The sequence below is a fragment of the Cervus canadensis genome, chromosome 26, assembly GCF_019320065.1.
Source record: "Cervus canadensis isolate Bull #8, Minnesota chromosome 26, ASM1932006v1, whole genome shotgun sequence".
In the NCBI taxonomy this organism is placed as follows: domain Eukaryota; kingdom Metazoa; phylum Chordata; class Mammalia; order Artiodactyla; family Cervidae; genus Cervus; species Cervus canadensis.
The window spans coordinates 1,164,313-1,185,749 of NC_057411.1; the positions used below are offsets into that span (position 1 = coordinate 1,164,313).

Here is a 21,437-nt window from a genome sequence, read left to right on the forward strand (position 1 = left end):
ATACACGAGTATAGTATATTTCTCTGCGTTCTGGTCAACTACATAATATATCACCCTAAAACTTTGTTGTTGTTCAGTCACTAAGTCATGTCCGACTCTTTGAGACCCCATGAACTTCAGCACACAAGGCTTCTCTGTCCATCACTATCTCCCTGAGTTTCCTCAAACTCATGTCCATTGAGTCAGTGATGCTACCCAACCATCGCATCCTCTGTCGTTCCCTTCTCCTCTTGTCCTCAATTTTTCCTAGCATCAGGGTCTTTTCCAATGAGTCAGCTCTTTGCATCAGGTGGCTGAAGTATTGGATCTTCAGCATCAGTCCTTCCAATGAATATTCAGGGTTGATGTCCTTTAGGATTTACTGATTTGATCTCCTTGCAGTCCAAGGGACTCTAAGAGTTTTCTCCAGCACCACAATTTGAAAGCAACAATTCTTTGGTGCTCAGCCTTATTTATAGTCCAAATCTCATATCCATACATGACTACTGGAAAAGCCATAGCTTTGACTATATGCACCTTTGTCAGCAAAGTGATGTCTCTGTTTTTTAAAACACTGTCTAGGTTTGACATAGCTATTCTTCCAAGGAGCAAGTGTGTTTTAATTTCATGGCTGCAGTCATCATCCGCATTGATTTTGGAGCCCAAGAAAATGAAATCTGACACTGTTCCCACATTTTCCCCATCTCTTTGCTATGAAGTGATCGGACCAGATGCCATGATCTTTGAATGTTGAGCTTTAAGCCAGCTTTTTCACTCTCCTCTTTCACCTTCATCAAGAGGCTCTTTAGTTCCTCTTCACTTTCTGTCATTAAAGTGGTAAAATAACCCTAAAACTTAATGGCTTAAAACAACAATCACTATTATCTCTCATAGTTCTGGAGGTTAATAGGTTTGATTGAGTTGTTCTTGCTTTGGGTCTTTTTAGGGTTACAGTCAGATGTGGCTATGGTTGAAGTCATCATCTTTATTGTATATCATTTTTTGGGGGTGGGGGGCTGTGCCTTGCAGCTTGTAGGATCTCTGTTCCTTAACCAGGGATTAAACCCAGCCACGGCAATGAAGTGCTGAGTCCTAACCACTAGACCGCCAGGCACTTCCTAAAGTCATCATCTTTAAATGTCTGACATCTGGGATGGGATGTCTGGAACAATGGGGAGCTAGTTTGGTATGTCTCATTCCACATGGCTAGCTTGGGCTTCCTTACAGTATGGTGGGCTTAGGGTAACTGAATTTCTTAGGTGAGGGCTGGCATCATCCAGAGTGAGCATTCCAAGGCACCTAGGAAGAAGCTGTAGAAGTTCTTATGACAATCTTGGAAGCCCTACAGTCACTTCTGCTGTACTCTGGTAGTTAAAGCAGGTGCAGGTCAGCTCAGATTCAAGGACGGGGGAGGATACCTGCATGTACAGAGAGAGAAGAAATCGATGGCTTCGCAAAGCATGTTTCTGCCACAGGAATTAGTTCGTGTGTGATTAGAGAATGATGTCAGTCTAACCTAAAAGTCAAGCCAGTCATATCAGATTTTTCTAGGTGAGGAGCGCCAGAAGAGCAGGAGTAGAATCGAAACCTGCAGCAGAAAGGAAAACACTCCCACCACGCAGAGCTGTACTGGGAGTAGGATTCCTCTCACTGCGTTTTGTGAACATTGAAAATGAGCCGCTGCAGCAGGCTCTCTGTGGGAGCTCAGAGAGGCGGACCCCAGCTTTGTGTCACTTTCGGCTCCTGTGCCTGGGAAGTTCCTGGCTCAGAGCTGGTTCCGGCTGGATTGTCCCGGCAACCTCCTGGCTCTGCTCTAACTGAACAGTGGCCAGTATTGCCACTCAGTGTTTATGTGACTTTTTAATGTATACTCTGGTAGCCTCTAGCCATGTCTCGCTGCCTACATGTGTGGTCCAATGTGATTGCCAAGGTGCCAATGATTGTTTTTCTTAGCACTTTAGTCTCAAGGTTGCCTATCTTTTGAGTGGTCTCCCCAACTTTAGTTATCCCGTAAGCCCCATAACTTTCAATGTGTATTTTTGTAAAACACGAGGTTTTTCATTAAGGCACATTTCACATTATAGCAGACAAACCAGAACTATTTATTCTCCACCAATGAAAGCAGGTCTCTTTGGAGAGAAGCTGATTCCATTCTTGGGGTAACATTCTAGACAGACTTGGAACATTTATTGTCAGAAAGTAACGATGCTTTAGAAATTCTGGACAAAGATGGAGAAGCTAGCCTAAAGGAGGATTGATTGACCAAATTGCAACAATCTAAGTAGCAAAAACTAAAAATAAAACCAAAAATTATGGTTAATTAAAATATATTGAGTCATGAAAAGCCACAGTCAATAACGACATTCAAAGAAAAATAAGAGTTTTCTTTTCCAATAACAAGTGTTATATTTGGGTTGCATCTATTCAAACAAACCAAGATGTTATCATGTGTAAGGGCACACATTGCTTCAGGATGCAGATACATATACACACAAAGGCAGACAAAATACCTACCAAGAAAAGACTGAAAGATTTCGTGCCCAGGTTTGGGATGTCCTTGTTCATTACGGTGACTGAAGTATGCTTGTTATATTGAGTATGTTAAAGTATATAGAGTCTGCAGAGCCTTAGAATTCAGTAACACTTTCACTGCCCACAACACCTAGATTTTCAGATAGTAGTAGAACATTAACATGGATATTTGAAAAATATAAACTTGCTGGTTTGTGCAGAAACAATGTTTAGACAGTTTTTGCCCTCAACTTCTCATGAATATAAGACTTTCAGGCAACAGAAAGACAGCACACTTTCCTGCTACTTGCTAGTAAGACCTCCTATTGTAAGTCTGTGACCAGCCACTTTTTGATGACATAGTAATCTAGTTCTAGTGAAACTCATAAACAAAAGGAACTCCTTCTCCCCCTCTCACTTCCATCTCCCTTGGGTCTGAAAAACATGTAGCCTTGAGTCGAATGGATTTTGTCTTTCAAATGAACTGGAAATATGGCAATGTCTCTTAGCTTATATCTATCTGCCGTTTGGTGGTTCCAGCGGTTATTCCTTTGTTTTCTTCTTCACCCTGCATGGCCACTGAAAGAGCAAGATGAATCCTTCCCAAGGAGAGAAGGGGAAAGAGGCCTGAGGACTTACATCTTGAACCATTCTAGAGGGGTAGGGGAAATTTTTGTCAACTTGAACCAAAATGACTCTACTGAACCTGAAATAACATCAAAAAGACAAGTAAATGTGGCACTAGTTGCTTTTTTAAGAAAAGTATTTTAATGTTTCATATGTTGTTTGTACAGCCATGTGTCCAAGTTGTGTTTCATAGACTTAGAAACATGTAAAGGTTAATTGTGCCAGGGGTTTTCCCAATGTTTTCTTAGATGAAAATATTATGGAATTGTTAAGCTGATAAAAATTTGAGTTACTCTGCTAAAGAAATTAAAAAATGTTATCTTAATGAAAAGTGAGATGTTTGAAAGGTCATTTGTGTCATAATAGAACTAGAGGCATAATTGGAATAAGTGAAACTGGGGTAAAGGGTATCTAAGGAACTTAGGAATTCTGAAGTTTGAGTCAGTTTGGGGGCAGACCCCAAAGGTGAGACATTTTGGAAATCTGAAAGTAGCAGGCCTCAAATCTCACTCACATCAAGCAGCATTAGCCAAGCTTGTGTGTGTGTGTGTGTGTGTGTGTGTGTGTGTGTATGTACTGTCTGTTAGTTGCTCATTTGTGACCCCGTGGGACTGTAGCCTTCCAGGCTCCTCTGTCCAAGCAGGCATATTGAGAGGGGTTTAAAAAATTTTTTTTGAGCACTTGCTGAGATACAGACCTACTTAACTGCAATGCCTGTGACGTTTATGCTGCATTACCAGAGGCTTTTTTTGGGGGGAGGTGTGAACAAAAACAAACAAAAATAGTCAAGGCCATATATACTGTTTTTCTTCAATGCTGCTGAAATAGAAAGTAATTTTTCACTTTATAAAGTAACTGCAAACTCTGAGATGATTTTCAGCTTCATAGACCCTGTGCTGGTAATGAACTTCATCCAGCCCATAGAAGCGTCTCCAGTAGATCTCAGTCAAGCCATGTGAAGCCTTGTTTTCACCGGAGCACACAGCAGTATAGCAGGGGCTGGAGGGAGGAAGAAAGTGGTCCATTCTACTTGGGTGGAATGAGCTGAGAAAGGCTCCTGGGGGAGGTGACCTTAAACAGTGTCTCAAAAACAGCAGAGACATCTTCCAGGCAGAGGAGGTGGACTTAGCAGAAAGGCCAGATGTGCCCCTAAATGTGGGGAGCAGAGTGGGCAAGGGTGACATAGTCTGGTGTGTCTGTAACTGTGGATTTCAGAGTGAGGTACTGCACAGTGAGATAAATACCACATGAAAAGTCGGATGGAAAGTGGGGCCAGATCAATACTAAAGAGTTCATTTTCATTCATTTATTTAATAAATCCATATATCGAGAACCTATTAAATGCCATACCTTTAGGAGACAAGACACATTGTTGTTCTTGTGGAGATAAGAGTATAGAAGAGGCAGACAGACAGTAAATCAACCATCACACAAATAATTATTCAACTTTACTTGCGATAAGCTCTCCTCGTGAAGGACAATGCTTGTGTGATGAGAGTTTGCAACAGGAAAATCCAACTGAGTCTAGGGGTCCAGGGAGGCTTCCATGAGGAAGTGACAGTTAAGGCTGAGACTCAGGAAGGGTCTACTGAGCTTAAAGGGGGGCTTGTTTGGTGGCGAGGTGGTTGGCTGGGGTTGGAAAGAACACTGCAGGCAGATGCGATGTGGGCAAAGGTCTGGAGACAGGGAGTTACGTGGTACTATTAAAAAGAAAAAAAACAAAACAGAAAAGACTGCATCCACAAAGAACGGGAGCCATGTGATCACTCTTGGGTTTTAGGAGCCGCTCCCTGGCTGCAGTGTGGGAACGATAAAGGCGCAGAGGACCAGCGCTGAAGAAACCAGTCCGTGTGCTGTCATCACAGACCTGGGGCAGTGTCAAGGTGAGCACTGGAGCTGGGGCTGTGTGGACAGAGAGGATAGAACAGACTCGACAGATATCGAGGGGCTGGAAGTGATTGCACGCAATGAAACAATCAGATGTGGGCAGCAAGGAGAGGAAGACCCCCAGGTTCCTGGATGGAGCAACGGGGCAGATAGTGAAATGGAGGATCAGACTGGGGGTGGTGATGGAGAGGATCAGGGGCTGCTACTGCGTTTCACTTTGGACATGCTTAGACTGAACTCCCTATGAGGATATCCAAAAGGCAGCTGGATATGAGTTTAAAGTTCCCGAAAGATTTCAGAGCTGGAGTTACAGAAGCAGAAAATAACAATTAAAAGCCATGACAAGTAACAGCTCACTCAGGGAAAGAAAACAGAGAAGACAAGAGGGTCTGGGACCAAGCCAGACATAGCCAAAAATGACAACAGCATAGATATTTACCAGGCAAACAGAATGGTGGAGTACCTTTTTTTTTTTTACAAGAAACATAAATGTTCTTCCTGAAAATTAACTTTTAATTTACACTTTGTTCTACAAAATGGAGTCTCCATTAACATTTTTTTTAACAAATATTTAGAATTGCTCTGAATCCCTCCGGTTTTGTAGTTTTCTAATCAAACTCCAAAAAGCTATGCTGTTCTTTGTACAAAATTCATTAAAATCTCCTCAGGAGCTCCATCTAAGTGCTTCAATATGCACTAAAAATGTTATTTGAATCCCCTTTGATTTTCAGGTTGAACATCCTTGTGTTTGTCATAGCAGATCTGGTCCTCACATGGACAGCTAACTCCCATCAGGTTTCTCTGGGTCTGCATTTGAGTACAAAAATTGGAATCACCTTTTTTCTAACTGCAATACCATCAGTGTTAAATTTTAGTGTAAAATTTAATTGGAACCTTTGATGTTTAGGTATCTCAATGCTTCCTTACCTAAATGACCCATGTCTTGTGAATGGCAGTTTTATATTAGAATTAACTAAACATAGAGAAGAATTTAGAGAATCTAGTTCATTGATTCAGCTTTGAGTGCTGACCCCAGTCTTTATCACTGAAGTGCTCCTATGTGCTCAGTGAGCTGGCTTTATCTGGAAGCACTTGTAATAGTGGTACCTGGCTCTTGAAACCATCTTCCAAATACCCCTCCTGGCCCCTACCCCTTCACAAATGGTGTTTCACTTATAACCTTTCTGGAATCATTGTCCCCAAGAGGACATACACACCCCTCATTTGCGTCAGTGTCCATTCTTGTTGTCCTCTTCAAAATCTTGTTGTGAGGTTCTCAAGTTCTGCCCTGCAGTGACCTTGGAAGAAATACTGTTTTGAGCTGTGTCTATTCCTTGAACATAAAGTTCTTTACAAACATCTGCGTCTCCTTCACAACAGACACCTGTCAGGATCTGAGGAAACTTTGGCAGAGCAGGGTGGTATTTGCGGTAAAGCATCCACATTTGCAAATTCCAAGTCTCGAAGTGAGTACTGCCATTCCACTGCGCTGGGTTGAAGAGCTGAGATGTAATTGTAAATGGACATGCTTGGGACCTCCTCACTGCTCGGACTGCTGCCTGACGACTGGGGCAAGGAATCCTCATATTTAATGAAGTTAAAGGCAACTTCCAGGTGAGTCTCACACAAATGAGAGTCTGGGTCAGAAATGACAGTTTTCCCAAAATGATCTTCCTGATTTTCACATCTCCTCAGAGTCTTCTGGAAGGCGATGTTGTTCTCCGGACTCTCTAATGGCCTGACACTGTCCCTCCTCTCACAGGAGACCTGGTCCCCAGGGAGCTCCCCGGCTCTTGGGCTCTGCTCCCCACGTGCCTCCTCTTCCGCCACATTTCTCCAGTCTTCTGAACTTGTTGAACTCAGAGTAAATAAAGACCCTTCCTCAGAATCGGAGTCAGAGTCCACCGCGTACTGAGCGTCAGGAGTGTGCTTCTGTGTGGGCTCCTGGTAAGCTGGAGTCACCGGCAGGTCCCCGCCGCATCCTGCAAGGACGCCGAGTGGGGACGGGTCTCCCGCGTCACTGAGCGCGGCCGCCTCGTAGTGGGCGGGAGGTTGTCCCTCAGCACCGGCATCCTGGAGGCTCTGCTGCTGTGGGCTCTGCCCCTTCTCCTTAGAAAACTCCGAAGGGAAGTGTGGGGGAGCCCCTCTGCTCTCCGCCCCAGGGCTCAGCGCCTGTGTGCGCGCTGGCCTTTGGCAGAGAGGCGCTGTCGTTTCCCTGGGGCGGGGTGGGCCTAGTTCATTGGAATCCTTACGGTCTGAGCCAGGGCTGGTCTGCATTCCGGCAGCCACTGCAGGGATGCCCACTGAACGCTCACCGAGGGAAACTTGCCTGGCCACAGTGTCGGAGCTGCCTTCTCCAGGAACATCATTCCTGTAGATGTGGTCCCATCCCGCCAACGTGAGTTGGGTGCCACGGGCGTTTGGCAGTCCGTAGAGAACGCGCCGGGCTGCACTGTGATTTGGGGGCACCTTATCCATCCCACTTTCTGCCCCAGTGGGGACCCCGCGTTTTTCCCTGTCCTGCCGGCTGCCAGCCTCTCTTCTGCTTGGTGCCACTGTTCTTGCAGGAACCACAGCGGCACGTGGGGCCTGGTTCTCATAGAGGTTTAGATGGTGGACAGTTTGGCGCAGATCCATCCTCGGCTGCTGTAGGTTTACCGCACCTTCGATTTCATTGTAGAAGGCCTGGTTTGAATACACGTTCCCTGACGCTGAACCTGGACTTTTTCTCCGGCATCTCTGTTGCCACAGTCTGTCCATATAAGGCCTCGCAAAAGCCCCCAGGCAGAAAGCCACAAAGAACGTGATGAACACCGACAGGCAGACGGCCAGGACCAGGTCCTGGGAAGAGCCTTCCTTTCTGCCAGCAGCGTGCACATCCTCGGCCCTCCTAACCCGTTTTAGCAGCTGTCTCGGCCTGTCACCAACATCAGAGCCTGCAGTGTCCTTCTCCAGCATGGAATAGCGCGCTTCCGGGGCCCTCTCAGCTTTGCTCCCTATGATGGTTTTCATATGATTCAGATCAGCGTGAGGAAGGCGAGTCTCTCTGGACACTCTGCTTGTGAGGGTCCACCAGTGTGCATCCTCCTTCCCTAAGAATGGGAATGAGATTCAGTGATTTAAAAGCATCTGTGAGCCCTCAGTCCTTTATCTCTCTGTGTGGGTGCACAGGCACTTCAGTCCTGTCCTACTCTTTGCAACCCCATGGACTGTAGCCTGCTAGGCTCCTCTGTCTGTGAGATTCACCAGGCAAGAATACTAGAGTGGGTTGCCATGCCCTCCTCCAGGGGATATTCCTGACCCAGGGATCAAACCCACATCTCCTGACTTGCAGGCAGATTCTTTACCACTGAGCCACCAGGGAAGCCTCAGTCCTTATCTAGCTAGATTTAAAATCTGTTTTATATGATTAGCAGTTTTACTGGCTGATTGATTGGTTGGTTGTCTGATGCCAACAGTGTGTGCAAGGCTCTGTGCACATTTACACGAGGCTCTCAGGCTCGGGTCTGAGGCTCCAAGGCCCAGAGGCTGTGTTTCTGAGGCTTCCTGACTGACTCCTGCCCACAGGAGGAGGGAAGCCAGGCTGTGGGTACAGTCACGTTGCCCCTCCTCTCTCCATATCCTTACCTACTTACTGCACATCTGTAAGGACATTCTATCAGCCCCCTGCAAAATCTGCCTTGGCCTCACCTGTGTTTGTTATATCATCTCCTCACCTTCCTCAGTGCTGGTAAACAGCAAAAATATTCAGGTTTTTCTATTGGTTCCTGACATTCTGCCCTCCACACTCGGAAGGCTGGTGTGGCTTTTACAGAGTGATGAAACAAGTGTGGCTGACACCATTAAGACTTCTCTCATCATTATGGATTTCTCCTAAACCCGTTAAGCATGGCCATGTCTCTACTCAATAGCAGTCCTGAGTAGAGCAGAGGCCAGAACTCATTAAAAAAAAAGAGAGAGAGAGAAATCCATTTCTCTCTTTTTTCCCAGTTAGGAGTTTGATTTTAGATTTAGCCAAGATAGTTCATAACAACAGTGCTCAGTACTCAGTTGTGTCTGACTCTTTGCAACCTCATGGACTGTAGTTGCCAGGCTCCTCTGTCCATGGGATTTCCCAGGCAAGAATACTGAACTGGGCTGCCATTTCCTTCTCCAAGGGATCTTCCCAACCCAGGGATCGAACCCACATCTCCAGCATTGGCAGGCGGATTCTTTACTGCTGAGCCACCAGAGAAGCCTGATAGTTAATAGTGGGGAAAAAAAAAAAACCAACCTTTCCAGAATATTCAATTCCAGTCACATATTTTAGCAGTTTGGGAGAGTGACAGATTAAAAAGCAAAGAAAAATATACTTTTGAAATTTGTGTGTTTTGTTTATGTTATATCTTCAGAGGGGTAGCAAGTATCTTAAATCATTATGGTTCAAGTTTTAGAAGTTCCTTGATTATTTTGTTACTCTTTTGGATAAAAATATGACATCTGGGGGTTGTAGAGAAACATTCTCTCTTTGTGAAATTTCTGGTTTTGACCAAATCCAGTGGTTCCTGGCCATGTGAAGAAAATTGTTCATGAATTGAGGAAAACAGGCACCAACAATTGTTCTGTGATATAGCCCAACGATGACTAATGCACTCTTGCTCCTGAGGTGGCTGTCATTGTTTCAAGTGTCACTAAATGTTTTGTGTACTTTTTTTTCCTGTTTAAATGGAACCACTTCTGAGAGGAGAGGAACTACTGACTTACCTAAGGACTCACTGCAAATGGCATTCCACCTTTTCCTCCAGGACGCAGAAATAACATTTTGGAAGACTGCCAGGCTGTAGTCACACTGCCATGGGTTATCAGCCAGGTCAGCCTCCAGGTGGGGAAGTTCTAGAGCCATGACTACCACTGGCAGGATGGCTGTCAGCGCATTGTTTCTGAGGTCTACCATCTGCTCAAGAAAGAAACAAAAATTTAGGACAGTCTGTGAATAAAGACATTTGGAGACAAATGAGTTACAGATATGGTCTATATCTCTATGGAAGCAATATGAATTACCCACTGATTTCAGAGTCAGAGACTACTGGGTTTAAATCTCTGCTCTGCCCCTAAGAACTCTGTGAGACTCAGCAAATTGTTGACTCTCAGTGAGTCTACCTCCCAGGGTTGTTCTGAAGATTAAATATATGAGAAATCTTTAAGTCTGGAGCCTTTATTAGAAGCCCAATCACTTTCCCTTCCTTTTTTCCTAAGAGTTGTGATTTGTAATGCTAGATATAATATAGACTCCCAATTCTTATCAAGATTTGGAATTAGGTACCAGGTTTAGAATGTCTAGAAGCCCTATAATCTTGAAAGTGGCAGAAAATATTGGATGATGAGGATAGAGTCCAGAAGAACAACTGTGGTTGAACAGAAGGAGCAAAGAGGATTCTTTTGCATCAAGTATTATTTTAAATGTTGTTGTTCAGTCGCTTAGTTGTGTCTGATTCTTTGTGACCCCATGAACTGCAGCACTCCAGGTTCCTCTGTCTTCCACTATCTCCCAGAGTTTGCTCAAATTTGTGCCCTGAGTTGATGATGCTATCTAACCATCTTATCCTCTGCTGTCCCTTCTCTTTTTGCCTTCTATCTTTCCCAGCATCAGGGTCATTTCCAATGAGTCTGCTCTTCACATCAGGTGTGAAGATAAGATGCTACCTTATCTTAAAGGCAGTATATTTCTCTGCATCCATGGCTACACAGTATACACAAAATGACTGCTTTTCCTAGTCTCACATGAAACAAAAGGGAATGTGGGGAACAAAAGGGACTCAGTGATTCTAGAAACACAGAGCAGGATCTGCTGAAGTTGGATCTGGCAGCGGAGTTATGGGGTAGGGGAAGCAGAGTGAGGTGTAGCTCTCGCTGCTGTCTACAGAGCATTGCTGTTGTGTACCAGGCATTTTACTGGGTGCTTTACATGCCGTATCTCTGACCCTCCAAACAGCTTTGGCATCTCCCCTTTACAAAGGAGGAAACTGGACAAGGTCACAGTATATCCCACATAGTCCCTAGTCCTAGAACTTGGTACCCACATGCTCAGAAAATAATGGAGGAATGAACAAACGAATGAATGAGTGGCAGAGTTAAAGTCTGATCCGCCTCTGCCGCTGGGTGCCTTCTATTCCAGAATACAGCCTCTGGGAGCCTGAGTTCTCACTGCCCTGAAGTGAAGGGCTAGGCAGAGGAGGCCTGGAGAGTGAGGCACCAGAGTGGGATCATGGGGTTTGAAAGCAAATCATAAATGCCAACTTTGCTGAAAAGTAAAAAGAGGGCCATGGATAAAAACCTCAGGTCAATTGTTTAATAAACATCAGGGAAAAAGCAGCACTGGCATCTTAGGTTATATAAATTCTTAAGAAAAGCTGACTCAAACACTCAGACAACACCATAACCAATACTCAGCAGCGAAGGGGACCTTTGCATTGTTGAGTAACCAAGCCCTCTTAACTATTAAAGGAAGGTTGTCAAAAATAGGAAATGAGATTTGGAAGACATACACAAAACAACTTTGCTTTGGCCTGGCCTTGCCTAGGATCAATAGCTTTCTGTGTACACCCTTCTCATCAACAGGTGAAATATCCTAATGTTTTGGTGGGTATTTTCTTCTTCGTGCACATCTGCTTTTTCATCCTAGCAGCTATTATGTTACAAATCATGAAACTGAAATCAAAACAGAAAAGAGGACAGAAAGCTAATAAAATGATTCAGGAGGGGTAATTTCTGAGAGAAGATGAAAACAGAATAGACCAATTTGGCTAAAGAAGTGACCATTCACCATCATTTGAAAGGAATGTACATTATATTGTAGAGAGATTGGGAGAAGCATGTAATGTTGGTAACAAATCACTATGCTAGGAAGAATGGCATGCAAAAAGGAAGGCTAATTTGAAATGCCAATGAAACATTTTCATTCTATCTAAACATGAGGATGGATTTATGCTTTAAAAATCTATCTGCTTCTGAAAAGATTCCCACATGGGAAGACACAAAATATAGTGCAAGTATTAAATATATCATCTGGGGAAAAAAACAGCATCCATTTTAATATTCAGCTTTCTGGTACCAAAGATTCTCATCATGTCCCCAAACCAGTTTTTAGAGTTATTGCTGAACATGCAGAAAGGATAAGAGAGAAGGAGAAATTGCATGATTCTGGGCAACTCAGGTAATTTAGAATTACAGATGATTTAAACATTCTTGGGCTTATTTTTTCGTCCGCCTGTAGCATCTATTACCTGTGAGCTGCAGAAGACTTTTATTTATAAGCACAATAAAAATGCACAGGAAATAAAACAGGCATAGGGAAATTATATATATAAATATAATCAGCATGGGCTTCCTTGGTGGGTCAGTGGTAAAAGAATCTGCCTGCAATGCAGGAGATGCAAGAGATGTGAGTTCAATCCCTGGGTTGGGAAAATCCCCTGGAGGAGGGCATGGCAACTGACTCCAGTATTCTTGCCTGGAGAATCTTCATGGACAGAGGAGCCTGGCGGGCTACAGTTCATGGGGTCACAAAGGGTCGAACATGACTGAAACGACTGACACTCACACACACACACATCATCAGTGTACAACATACTAAGTGAGGTTCCCAGGCAATCTGACAACATTTCTGTGGTGAACTGTGGAGTGCTGCCAAGTTAAGTAGACTTTCTCATCTGCTCTGATAACTACTATGGCAGACAGGTCCCCAGAAAACCTTCCCCACATTCACATCCTTTGAGTCATCGCCTCCCCTTGGAGGGAGAGCGGTGAGACCTCTCTGCTTTGCATCTGTTTTTTTTTGGAAAGTATATCTTTTAAGTTTATTATAAATGTTAATGCTTCATACAGGCAAAATCTATGTAAAATATCACAAATGTACATAGTTTATTTATTTTTTCCTTTATTTATATTAGTTGGAGGCTAATTACAATATTGTAGCGGTTTTTGCCATACATTGACATGAATCAGCCATGGATTTACATGTGTTCCCCATCCTGATCCCCCCTCCCGCCTCCCTCCCCATCCCATCCCTCTGGGTCATCCCAGTGCACCAGCCCTGAGCACTTGTCTCATGCATCCAACCTGGGCTGGTGATCTGTTTCACAATTGATAATATATACATGTTTCAATGCTATTCTCTCAGATCATCCCACCCTCGCCTTCTCCCACAGAGTCCAAAAGTCTGTTCTATACATCTGTGTCTCTTTTTCTGTCTTGCATACAGGGTTATCGTTACCATCTTTCTAAATTCCATATATACCCGTTAGTATATTGTATTGATGTTTTTCTTTCTGGCTTACTTCACTCTGTATAATGGGCTCGTTTCATTCACCTCATTAGAACTGATTCAAATGTATTCTTTTTAATGGCTGAGTAATATTCCATTGTGTTTATGTACCACAGCTTTCTTATCCATTTGTCTGCTGATGGGCATCTAGGTTGCTTCCATGTCCTGGCTATTATAAATAGTGCTGCAATGAACATTGGGATACACGTGTCTCTTTCAGTTCTGGTTTCCTCAGTGTGCATGCCCAGAAGTGGTATTGCTGGGTCATATGGCAGTTCTATTTCCAGTTTTTTAAGAAATCTCCACACTATTCTCCATAGCAGCTGTACTAGTTTGCATTCCCACCAACAGTGTTAAGAGGGTTCCCTTTTCTCCACACCCTCTCCAGCATTTATTGCTTGTAGACTTTTGGATAGCAGCCATCCTGACTGGCGTGAAATGGTACCTCATTGTGGTTTTGATTTGCATTTCTCTAATAATGAGTGATGTTGAGCACCTTTTCATGTGTTTGTTAGCCATCTGTATGTCTTCTTTGGAGAAATGTCTGTTTAGTTCTTTGGCCCATTTTTTTGATTGGGTCGCTTATTTTTCTGGAATTGAGCTGCAGGAGTTGCTTGTATATTTTTGAGATTAATTCTTTGTCTGTTGCTTTGTTTCCTATTATTTTCTCTCATTCTGAAGGCTGTCTTTTCACCTTGCTTATAGTTTCCTTTGTAGTGCAAAAGCTTTTAAGTTTCATTAGGTCCCATTTGTGTATTTTTGTTTTTATTTCCAATATTCTGGGAGGTGGGTCATAGAGGATCTTGCTGTGATTTATGTCGGAGAGTGTTTTGCCTATGTTCTCCTCTAGGAGTTTTACAGTTTCTGGTCTTACATTTAGATCTTTAATCCATTTTGAGTTTATTTTTGTGTGTGGTGTTAGAAGGTGTTCTAGTTTCATTCTTTTACAAGTGGTTGACCAGTTTTCCCAGCACCACTTGTTAAAGAGGTTGTCTTTTCTCCATTGTATATTCTTGCCTCCTTTGTCAAAGATAAGGTGTCCACAGGTGTGTGGATTTATCTCTGGGCTTTCTATTTTGTTCTGTTAATCTATATTTCTGTCTCTGTGCCAGTACCATACTGTCTTGATGACTGTAGCTTTGTAGTAGAGACTGAAGTCAGGCAGGTTGATTCCTCCAGTTCCATTCTTTCTCAAGATAGCCAATAGCTTTGGCTATCAGAGGTTTTTTGTATTTCCATACAAATTGTGAAATTATTTGTTCTAGTTCTGTGAAAAATACCATTGGTAGCTTGATAGGGGTTGCATTGAATCTACAGATTGCTCTGGGTAGTATGGTCATTTTCACAATATTGATTCTTCCTATCCATGAACATGGTATATTTCTCCATCTATTTGTGTCCTCTTTGATTTCTTTCATCAGTGTTTTATAGTTTTCTATATATAGGTCTTTTGTTTCTTTAGGTAGATATATTCCAAAGTATTTTATTCTTTTCATTGCAATGGTGAATGGTATTGTTTCCTTAATTTCTTTCTGTTTTCTCATTGTTAATGTATAAGAATGCAAGGGATTTCTGTGTGTTAATTTTATATCCTGCAACTTTACTATATTCATTGATTAGCTCTAGTAATTTTCTGATAGAATCTTTAGGGTTTTCTATGTAGAGGATCATGTCATCTGCAAACAGTGAGAGTTTCACTTCTTCTTTTCCTATCTGGATTCCTTTTATTTCTTTTTCTGCTCTGATTGCTGTGGCCAAAACTTCCAAAACTATGTTGAATAGTAGTGGTGAGAGTGGACACCCTTGTCTTGTTCCTGACTTTAGAAGAAATGCTTTCAATTTTTCACCATTGAGGATAATGTTTGTTGTGGGTTTGTATATATAGCTTTTATTATGTTGAGGTATGTTCCTTCTATTCCTGCTTTCTGGAGGGTTTATATCATAAATGGATGTTGAATTTTGTAAAAGGCTATTCTTGCATCTATTGAGATAATCATATGACTTTTATCTTTCAATCTGTTAATGTGTTGTATTACATTGATTGATTTGTGGATATTAAAGAATCCTTGCATTTCTGGGATAAAGCCCATTTGGTCATGATGTATGATCTTTTTAATATGTTGTTGGATTCTGTTTGCTAGAATTTTGTTAAGGATTTTTGCATCTATGTTCATCAGTGATATTGGCCTGTAGTTTCCTTTTTTTGTGGCATCTTTGTCTGGTTTTGGTATTAGGGTGATGGTGACCTCATAGAATGAGTTTGGAAGTTCACCTTCTGCGATTTTCTGGAAGAGTTTGAGTAAGATAGGAGTTAGCTCTTCTCTAAATTTTTAGCAGAATTCAGCTGTGAAGCCATCCGGTCCTGGGCTTTTGTTTGCTGGAAGATTTCTGATTACAGTTTCGATTTCTGTGCTTGTGATGGGTCTGTTAAGATCTTCTATTTCTTCCTGGTTCAGTTTTGGAAAGTTATACTTTTCTAAGAATTTGTCCATTTCTTCCAAGTTGTCCATTTTATTGGCATATAGCTGCTGGTAGTAGTCTCTTATGATCCTTTGTATTTCTGTATTGTCTGTTGTTATCTCTCCATTTTCATTTCTAATTTTATTGATTTGATTCTTCTCCCTTTGTTTCTTGATGAGTCTGGCTAACAGTTTGTCAATTTTATTTATCTTTTCAAAAAACCAGCTGTTCAGAGACATTACTTTGCCAATACAGGTCCATCTAGTCAAAAAAAAAAAAAAAGAAAAAAAACAAAGAAAAAAAAGAAAGGAGATTGACAACTTTGAAATAAAAATTTCTGGGATCTCCAACAGTAGGGGAAGGACTGTGGATAGCTCAAAGAAGAAAATACTGTATTTCATGATCAAAAGCCATTGGGAATTTTAATGGTTAATTTAAAAAATAAAAGATATATATGACAATTTAAAAAAAATAAAATAACTCATTTTACAGAAAAACATAATGAACACTTCAGGATTTTTGGAAAAATAACTGTAACTGATTTGGACAATTATATTAATGAATAAAAAAATACCTCAAAAAAAAAAAGAAAAAAGAACAAAAACCCAGCTTTTAGCTTTGTTGATTTTTGCTATGGTCTCTTTTGTTTCTTTTGCATTTATTTCTGCCCTAATTTTTAAGATTTCTTTCCTTCTACTTACCCTGGGGTTCTTCATTTCTTCCTTCTCTAGTTGCTTGAGGTGTAGAGTTAGGTTATTTATTTGACTTTTTTTCTTGTTTCTTGAGGTAAGCCTGTATTGCTACGAACCTTCCCCTTAGCACTGCTTTTACAGTGTCCCATAGGTTTTGGGTTGTTGTGTTTTCATTTTCATTCGTTTCTATGCATATTTTGATTTCTTCTCTGATTTGTTGGTTATTCAGAAGCGTGTTATTTAGCCTCCATATGTTGGAATTTTTAATAGTTTTTTTCCCCTGTAATTGAGATCTAATCGTACTGCATTGTGGTCAGAAAAGATGACTGGAATGATTTCAATTTTTTTGAATTTACCAAGGCTAGATATATGGCCCAGGATGTGATCAGGAGAAGGTTCTGTGTGCACTTGAGAAAAAGGTGAAAGTGATTGTTTTGGGGTGAAATGTCCTATAGATATCCATTAGGTCTAGCTGGTCCATTGTGTCATTTAAAGTTTGTGTTTCCTTGTTAATTTTCTGTTTAGTTGATCTATCCATAGGTGTGAGTGGGAGTAAAGTCTCCCACTATTATTGTGTTCTTGTTAATTTCCCCTTTCATACTTGTTAGCATTTGCCTTACATATTGCGGTGCTCCTATTTTGGGTGCATATATATTTATAATTGTTATATCTTCTTCTTTGATTGATCCTTTGATCATTATGTAGTGTCCTTCTTTGTCTCTTTTCATGGCCTTTATTGCAAAGTCTATTTTATCTGATATGAGTATTGCAACTCCTGCTTTCTTTTGGTCTCCGTTTGCGTGGAATATCTTTTTTCAGCCCTTCACTTTCAGCCTGTATGTGTCCATTATTTTGAGGTGGGTCTCTTGTAGACAGCATATATAGGGGTCTTGTTTTTGTATCCATTCAGCCAGTCTTTGTCTTTTGGTTGGAGCATTCAATCCATTTAAATTTAAGGTAATTACTGATAAATATGGTCCCATTGCCATTTACTTTGTTGTTTTGGGTTTGCATTTATACAACCTTTCTATGTTTCCTGTACAGAGAAGATCCTTTAGCATTTGTTGAAGAGCTGGTTTGGTGGTGCTGAATTCTCTCAGCTTTTGCTTGTCTGTGAAGCTTTTGAATTCTCCTTCACATCTGAATGAGATCCTTGCTGGGTACAGTGATCTGGGTTGTAGGTTATTCTCTTTCATTACTTTAAGTATGTCCTGCCATTCCCTTCTGGCCTGAAGAGTTTCTATTGAAAGGTCAGCTGTTATCCTTATGGGAATCCCCTTGTGTGTTATTTGTTGTTTTTCCCTTGCTGCTTTTAATATTTGTTCTTTGTGTTGCTTTGCTTCTAACAAATAGACTCTGCTGAAAGCAGTGAGACCTCTCTCCCATGATCACATTCCATGAGCCTGTAATGTTCTTGCAAGCAGGCTTTCTCCTTTGGGCGCTGAAGCCAGCTGCCACGCCGTGTCCTGCTGCGCGGAAGCCCACATGGCACAGAAAGAAGCGCAGGCTGACGCTGACAGCCAGGAAGGAACTGAGCCTTCAGCCTGATAGCCCAGGCGGAACTGAATCCTGCCAATAACCACGTGGGCTTGGAAGTGAATCATTCCTCAGCTGGGCCTTCAGGTGAGACTCTAGCCTTGGCCAACATCTTGACTGCAATCTCTTGAGACACGTTCAGCAGAGGCCCCAGCCAAGCCTTGCCTGGATTGCTGATCCACAGAAGGTGAGATAAATACATGTGTGTAGTTTTAGATTGCTAAGTTTGCAGTAATTTGTTACACAGCAATAGATAACTTACACATGTATGCATGATCATCATCTATCCATTCATTCCTTTGTTTATTCACCAAGAGTTCGCAAATACATGGTATGTACTGGATAGATGTTAAGCACTAGAAAACAAAATAGACATAATGTATGTCCTCAAAGGGGCTTCCCTGGTGGCTCAGTGGTAAAGAATCTGCGTGCAATGCAGGAGACACAGGTTCAAACCCTTGGGCCGGGAAGATCCCCTGGAGAAGGAAATGGCAACCTACTCCAGTATTCTTGCCTGGGAAATCCCAGAGACAGAGGAGCCTGGCATGGGGTCACGAAAGAGTCGGACATGACTTAGCGACTGAACACACACACCCATACGTTCTCAAAGAGCTCTGCACCTAGTAGAAGGATTATAGGGACACAAGCATTAACAGTTAACCATACCTAAAATGAAATAATTTCAGACTCCATATGTACAATAAGGAAAAATCACAGCCTATTAAATATGTATAAAGGGAATGAATTCAATCTAGAGGCCCAGGGAAGGCTTCCTTGAGGAAGTGATGTTGGAAGGATTAGTAAGAGTTCACGCTTTCAGGCAAAAGGGTTAGCAAGATGGGAGGGCTTGGGGTGAAAACTGGGCAGGAAAGCAGTTAGCAAGAGGAGTGTGGCTTGAAATGAACCTGGAGGCGCAGGCAGGGGCCAATCAGATTTGTATGTTAAAGGAGTAGGGCATCCTGGCCACTTGAGAATTTCTATGTGTAGTCTATGTTTATAAAGGACTGACTGTATTCCAAATATTTTAATAATTTTTATATTGACTCCATTCTAAGAGATAGTATTTGAGTATACTAGGTTACGAAACATATTACTAAAATTAAATTTACCTGCTTATTTTTACTTCTTAAATCTAGTTACCAAGAACATCTAAAATTGCCTATGTGGCTCACGTTGTTTTTATTGGATGATGGTGGTCTATGTAAAGAATGGGGGTGTGTGGTGCAGGTCACAGGCACAGGGGCTTAGGCTGCTCCTAAGCCATCTCTGGGCTTCCCTGTAGCTCAGACAGTAAAGAATCTGCCTGCAATGTGGGAGACCTGGGTTCGATCCCTGGGTGGGGAAGATTCCCTGGAGGAGGTCATGACAACCCGCTCCAGCATTCCTGCCTGGAGAATCTCCAAGGACAGAGGAGCCTGGCGGGCTGCAGTCCACGGGGTCACAAAGAGTCGGACACGGCTGAGCGATGAAGCACAGCACAAGGCATCTCTGGGGGCCACACTGCAGGCCACGTTGGTACTTCTGAAGGAGCACCGAGGAGAGATTTTACGGTATCTCCTAAAAGAGGGGAGGTGGGAGAAAGGGGCTTGGAGGAGAAAGGGCTAGAGCTGTCAGAACTAGAGCAGGGCTCCAGGAGTTCTCACACTCACAGCTGTCTGCATGTCAGGACCTTGGTGAGATGCACTGCAGGGTGCCCGAGACAGGCAGCAGGGCTCTAAAGGGTGACACTGGTCCCCCCTACACCGCTCTGATGTTTAGAACCATGTGTGGCATGTGGTATGTGTGATGCAAGTATATGTTGGTATCATTATAGTTTGTATTATTTTGTGTCCAGTTTTGGTGTGGAGGCACCAGGGTCACTGGCCTTCTGAGATTCCTGTGGTCCTGGGCCCAACGGGTGAAGAGCCCATGCAGGCCCATAGCATCCCAAACTGCATCAAACACCAGGGATATTTGACTGACCTTGTAGTTTACGGAGGGAGCCTTGCTAATAACAGATTCATTTTCTTGCCAATTGGTAAGTGAAAGCTTGAAGCTGGGTTTAATTTGACTTAGGAAAAATAATGTGCCTATTCTCGCTGCTGAGTATTAATGTTCAAATAAAATTCATGTCCACTACTGAGGCCTGGGAGTTTTGAGGCAAGAGAGAGACTTCAACTTTTTAAGGGGAATCTTAAAATAGACTTATATGTTTTGATTAGTAGCCAGTACTACTGGGCATGTAGAAACTCTTCAATGAAAATATTCTTCTAATATAGTTGCCTGTAGGTCCACATATTTGAGATGTTATAAACTTTATTTTCTAACCTGTAATTTTTTTAGGTCCTTGAAGGCTTCTGGATGAATTCTGAATATCCTGTTGCTCTTTAAATGGAGGTTTTCCAGTTGCAGACAGTTATGAAAATCAGACAAATCAATTTGTGATATCCTGTTGAATGACAGATCCAAACTCTGTAATGACTTCAGTTTCCATAGTCCTGTTAAAATTAAAAAGCAGATTGAAATATCAATCTGATATTTATTGTAGCATTGTTTATAATGGTAGAAAACTGGATACAACTTAAATGGTTCACAACAGAGAAACAGGCAAACAAAGGATAGTCTATCAATACTATAAATACCGTGTGGCCTTAAAAGAGAACGGGGTAGGCCAGTATGAATTGACTGAACAGGAAGGTAAATGTTAATTTTCAGAAAAGTATGGAGTATAATTCTAATGTTTTTGCAAAAGAAGAACCAGATACATACGTTTTGAGAGAGCAGAAAAGAAGGCCTGGAAGGAGATGAACTAAGGTACCAGTTGTATTTACACTTTGGAGCAGGGTGGTGAAGAAAGGCGAAACTATGCTTTTATTTTATACACTTTGAATTCTTTCTTTATATGAGCATGTGCTAATTTGGGGGCTTCCCAGGTGGCGCTAGTGGTAAAGAACCTGCTTGCCAATGCAGCAGACATAAGAGATGTGGGTTCAGTCCCTGGGTGGAGAAGATCCCCTGGAAGAGGGGATGGCAACCCACTCCAATATTCTTGCCTGGAGAATCCCATGGACAGAGGAGCCTGGCAGGCTATTGTTTTCAGGGTCACAAAGAGACCAACACCACTGAAGCTACTTAGCATGCATGCACATGCTAATTTTATAAGAGCACCAGTAAAAAAATCTAACCTGGATTGAATGAGATAATTATAATACTTGCTTATTTGATTGACCTGTGGGTAAAACTGGATGATCTTGCTATGGTCATAGAGAAAAAAGTTGTTTTGATGCTTCATTTACATGGATGAGTTCTTCCCCTTTTCAGTTATTATTATTCTATTTTGTAGTTATATCTTTTAACTACTTATTGTTGACAAGTATTTTCTAGAAATTCTTATATTAGGTAATGTATTACAGCTAGATATTTTACTTTCTGGCAAAATCATCTAATTGAGTGTTGGCCTCTGC

General features: G+C 42.1%; 1 protein-coding gene across 2 annotated transcripts in view; it reads right to left on the bottom strand.

Annotated features, from left to right (window-relative positions):
- Positions 1-2,083: 2,083 nt before the first annotated feature.
- LRRC66 (leucine rich repeat containing 66) overlaps positions 2,084-21,437 on the bottom strand; it is a 36,286-nt gene continuing 16,932 nt past the window's right edge. For both annotated transcript variants that reach the window (XM_043447952.1, XM_043447953.1), the window contains 3 exons: positions 20,302-20,471; positions 9,748-9,937; positions 2,084-8,096 (listed from right to left, as the gene is read on the bottom strand). In XM_043447952.1, the coding sequence (XP_043303887.1) occupies positions 6,376-8,096; positions 9,748-9,937; positions 20,302-20,471 (2,081 nt within the window). In that variant the 3' untranslated portion in view covers positions 2,084-6,375. The remainder of the gene's footprint in view (positions 8,097-9,747; positions 9,938-20,301; positions 20,472-21,437) is intronic.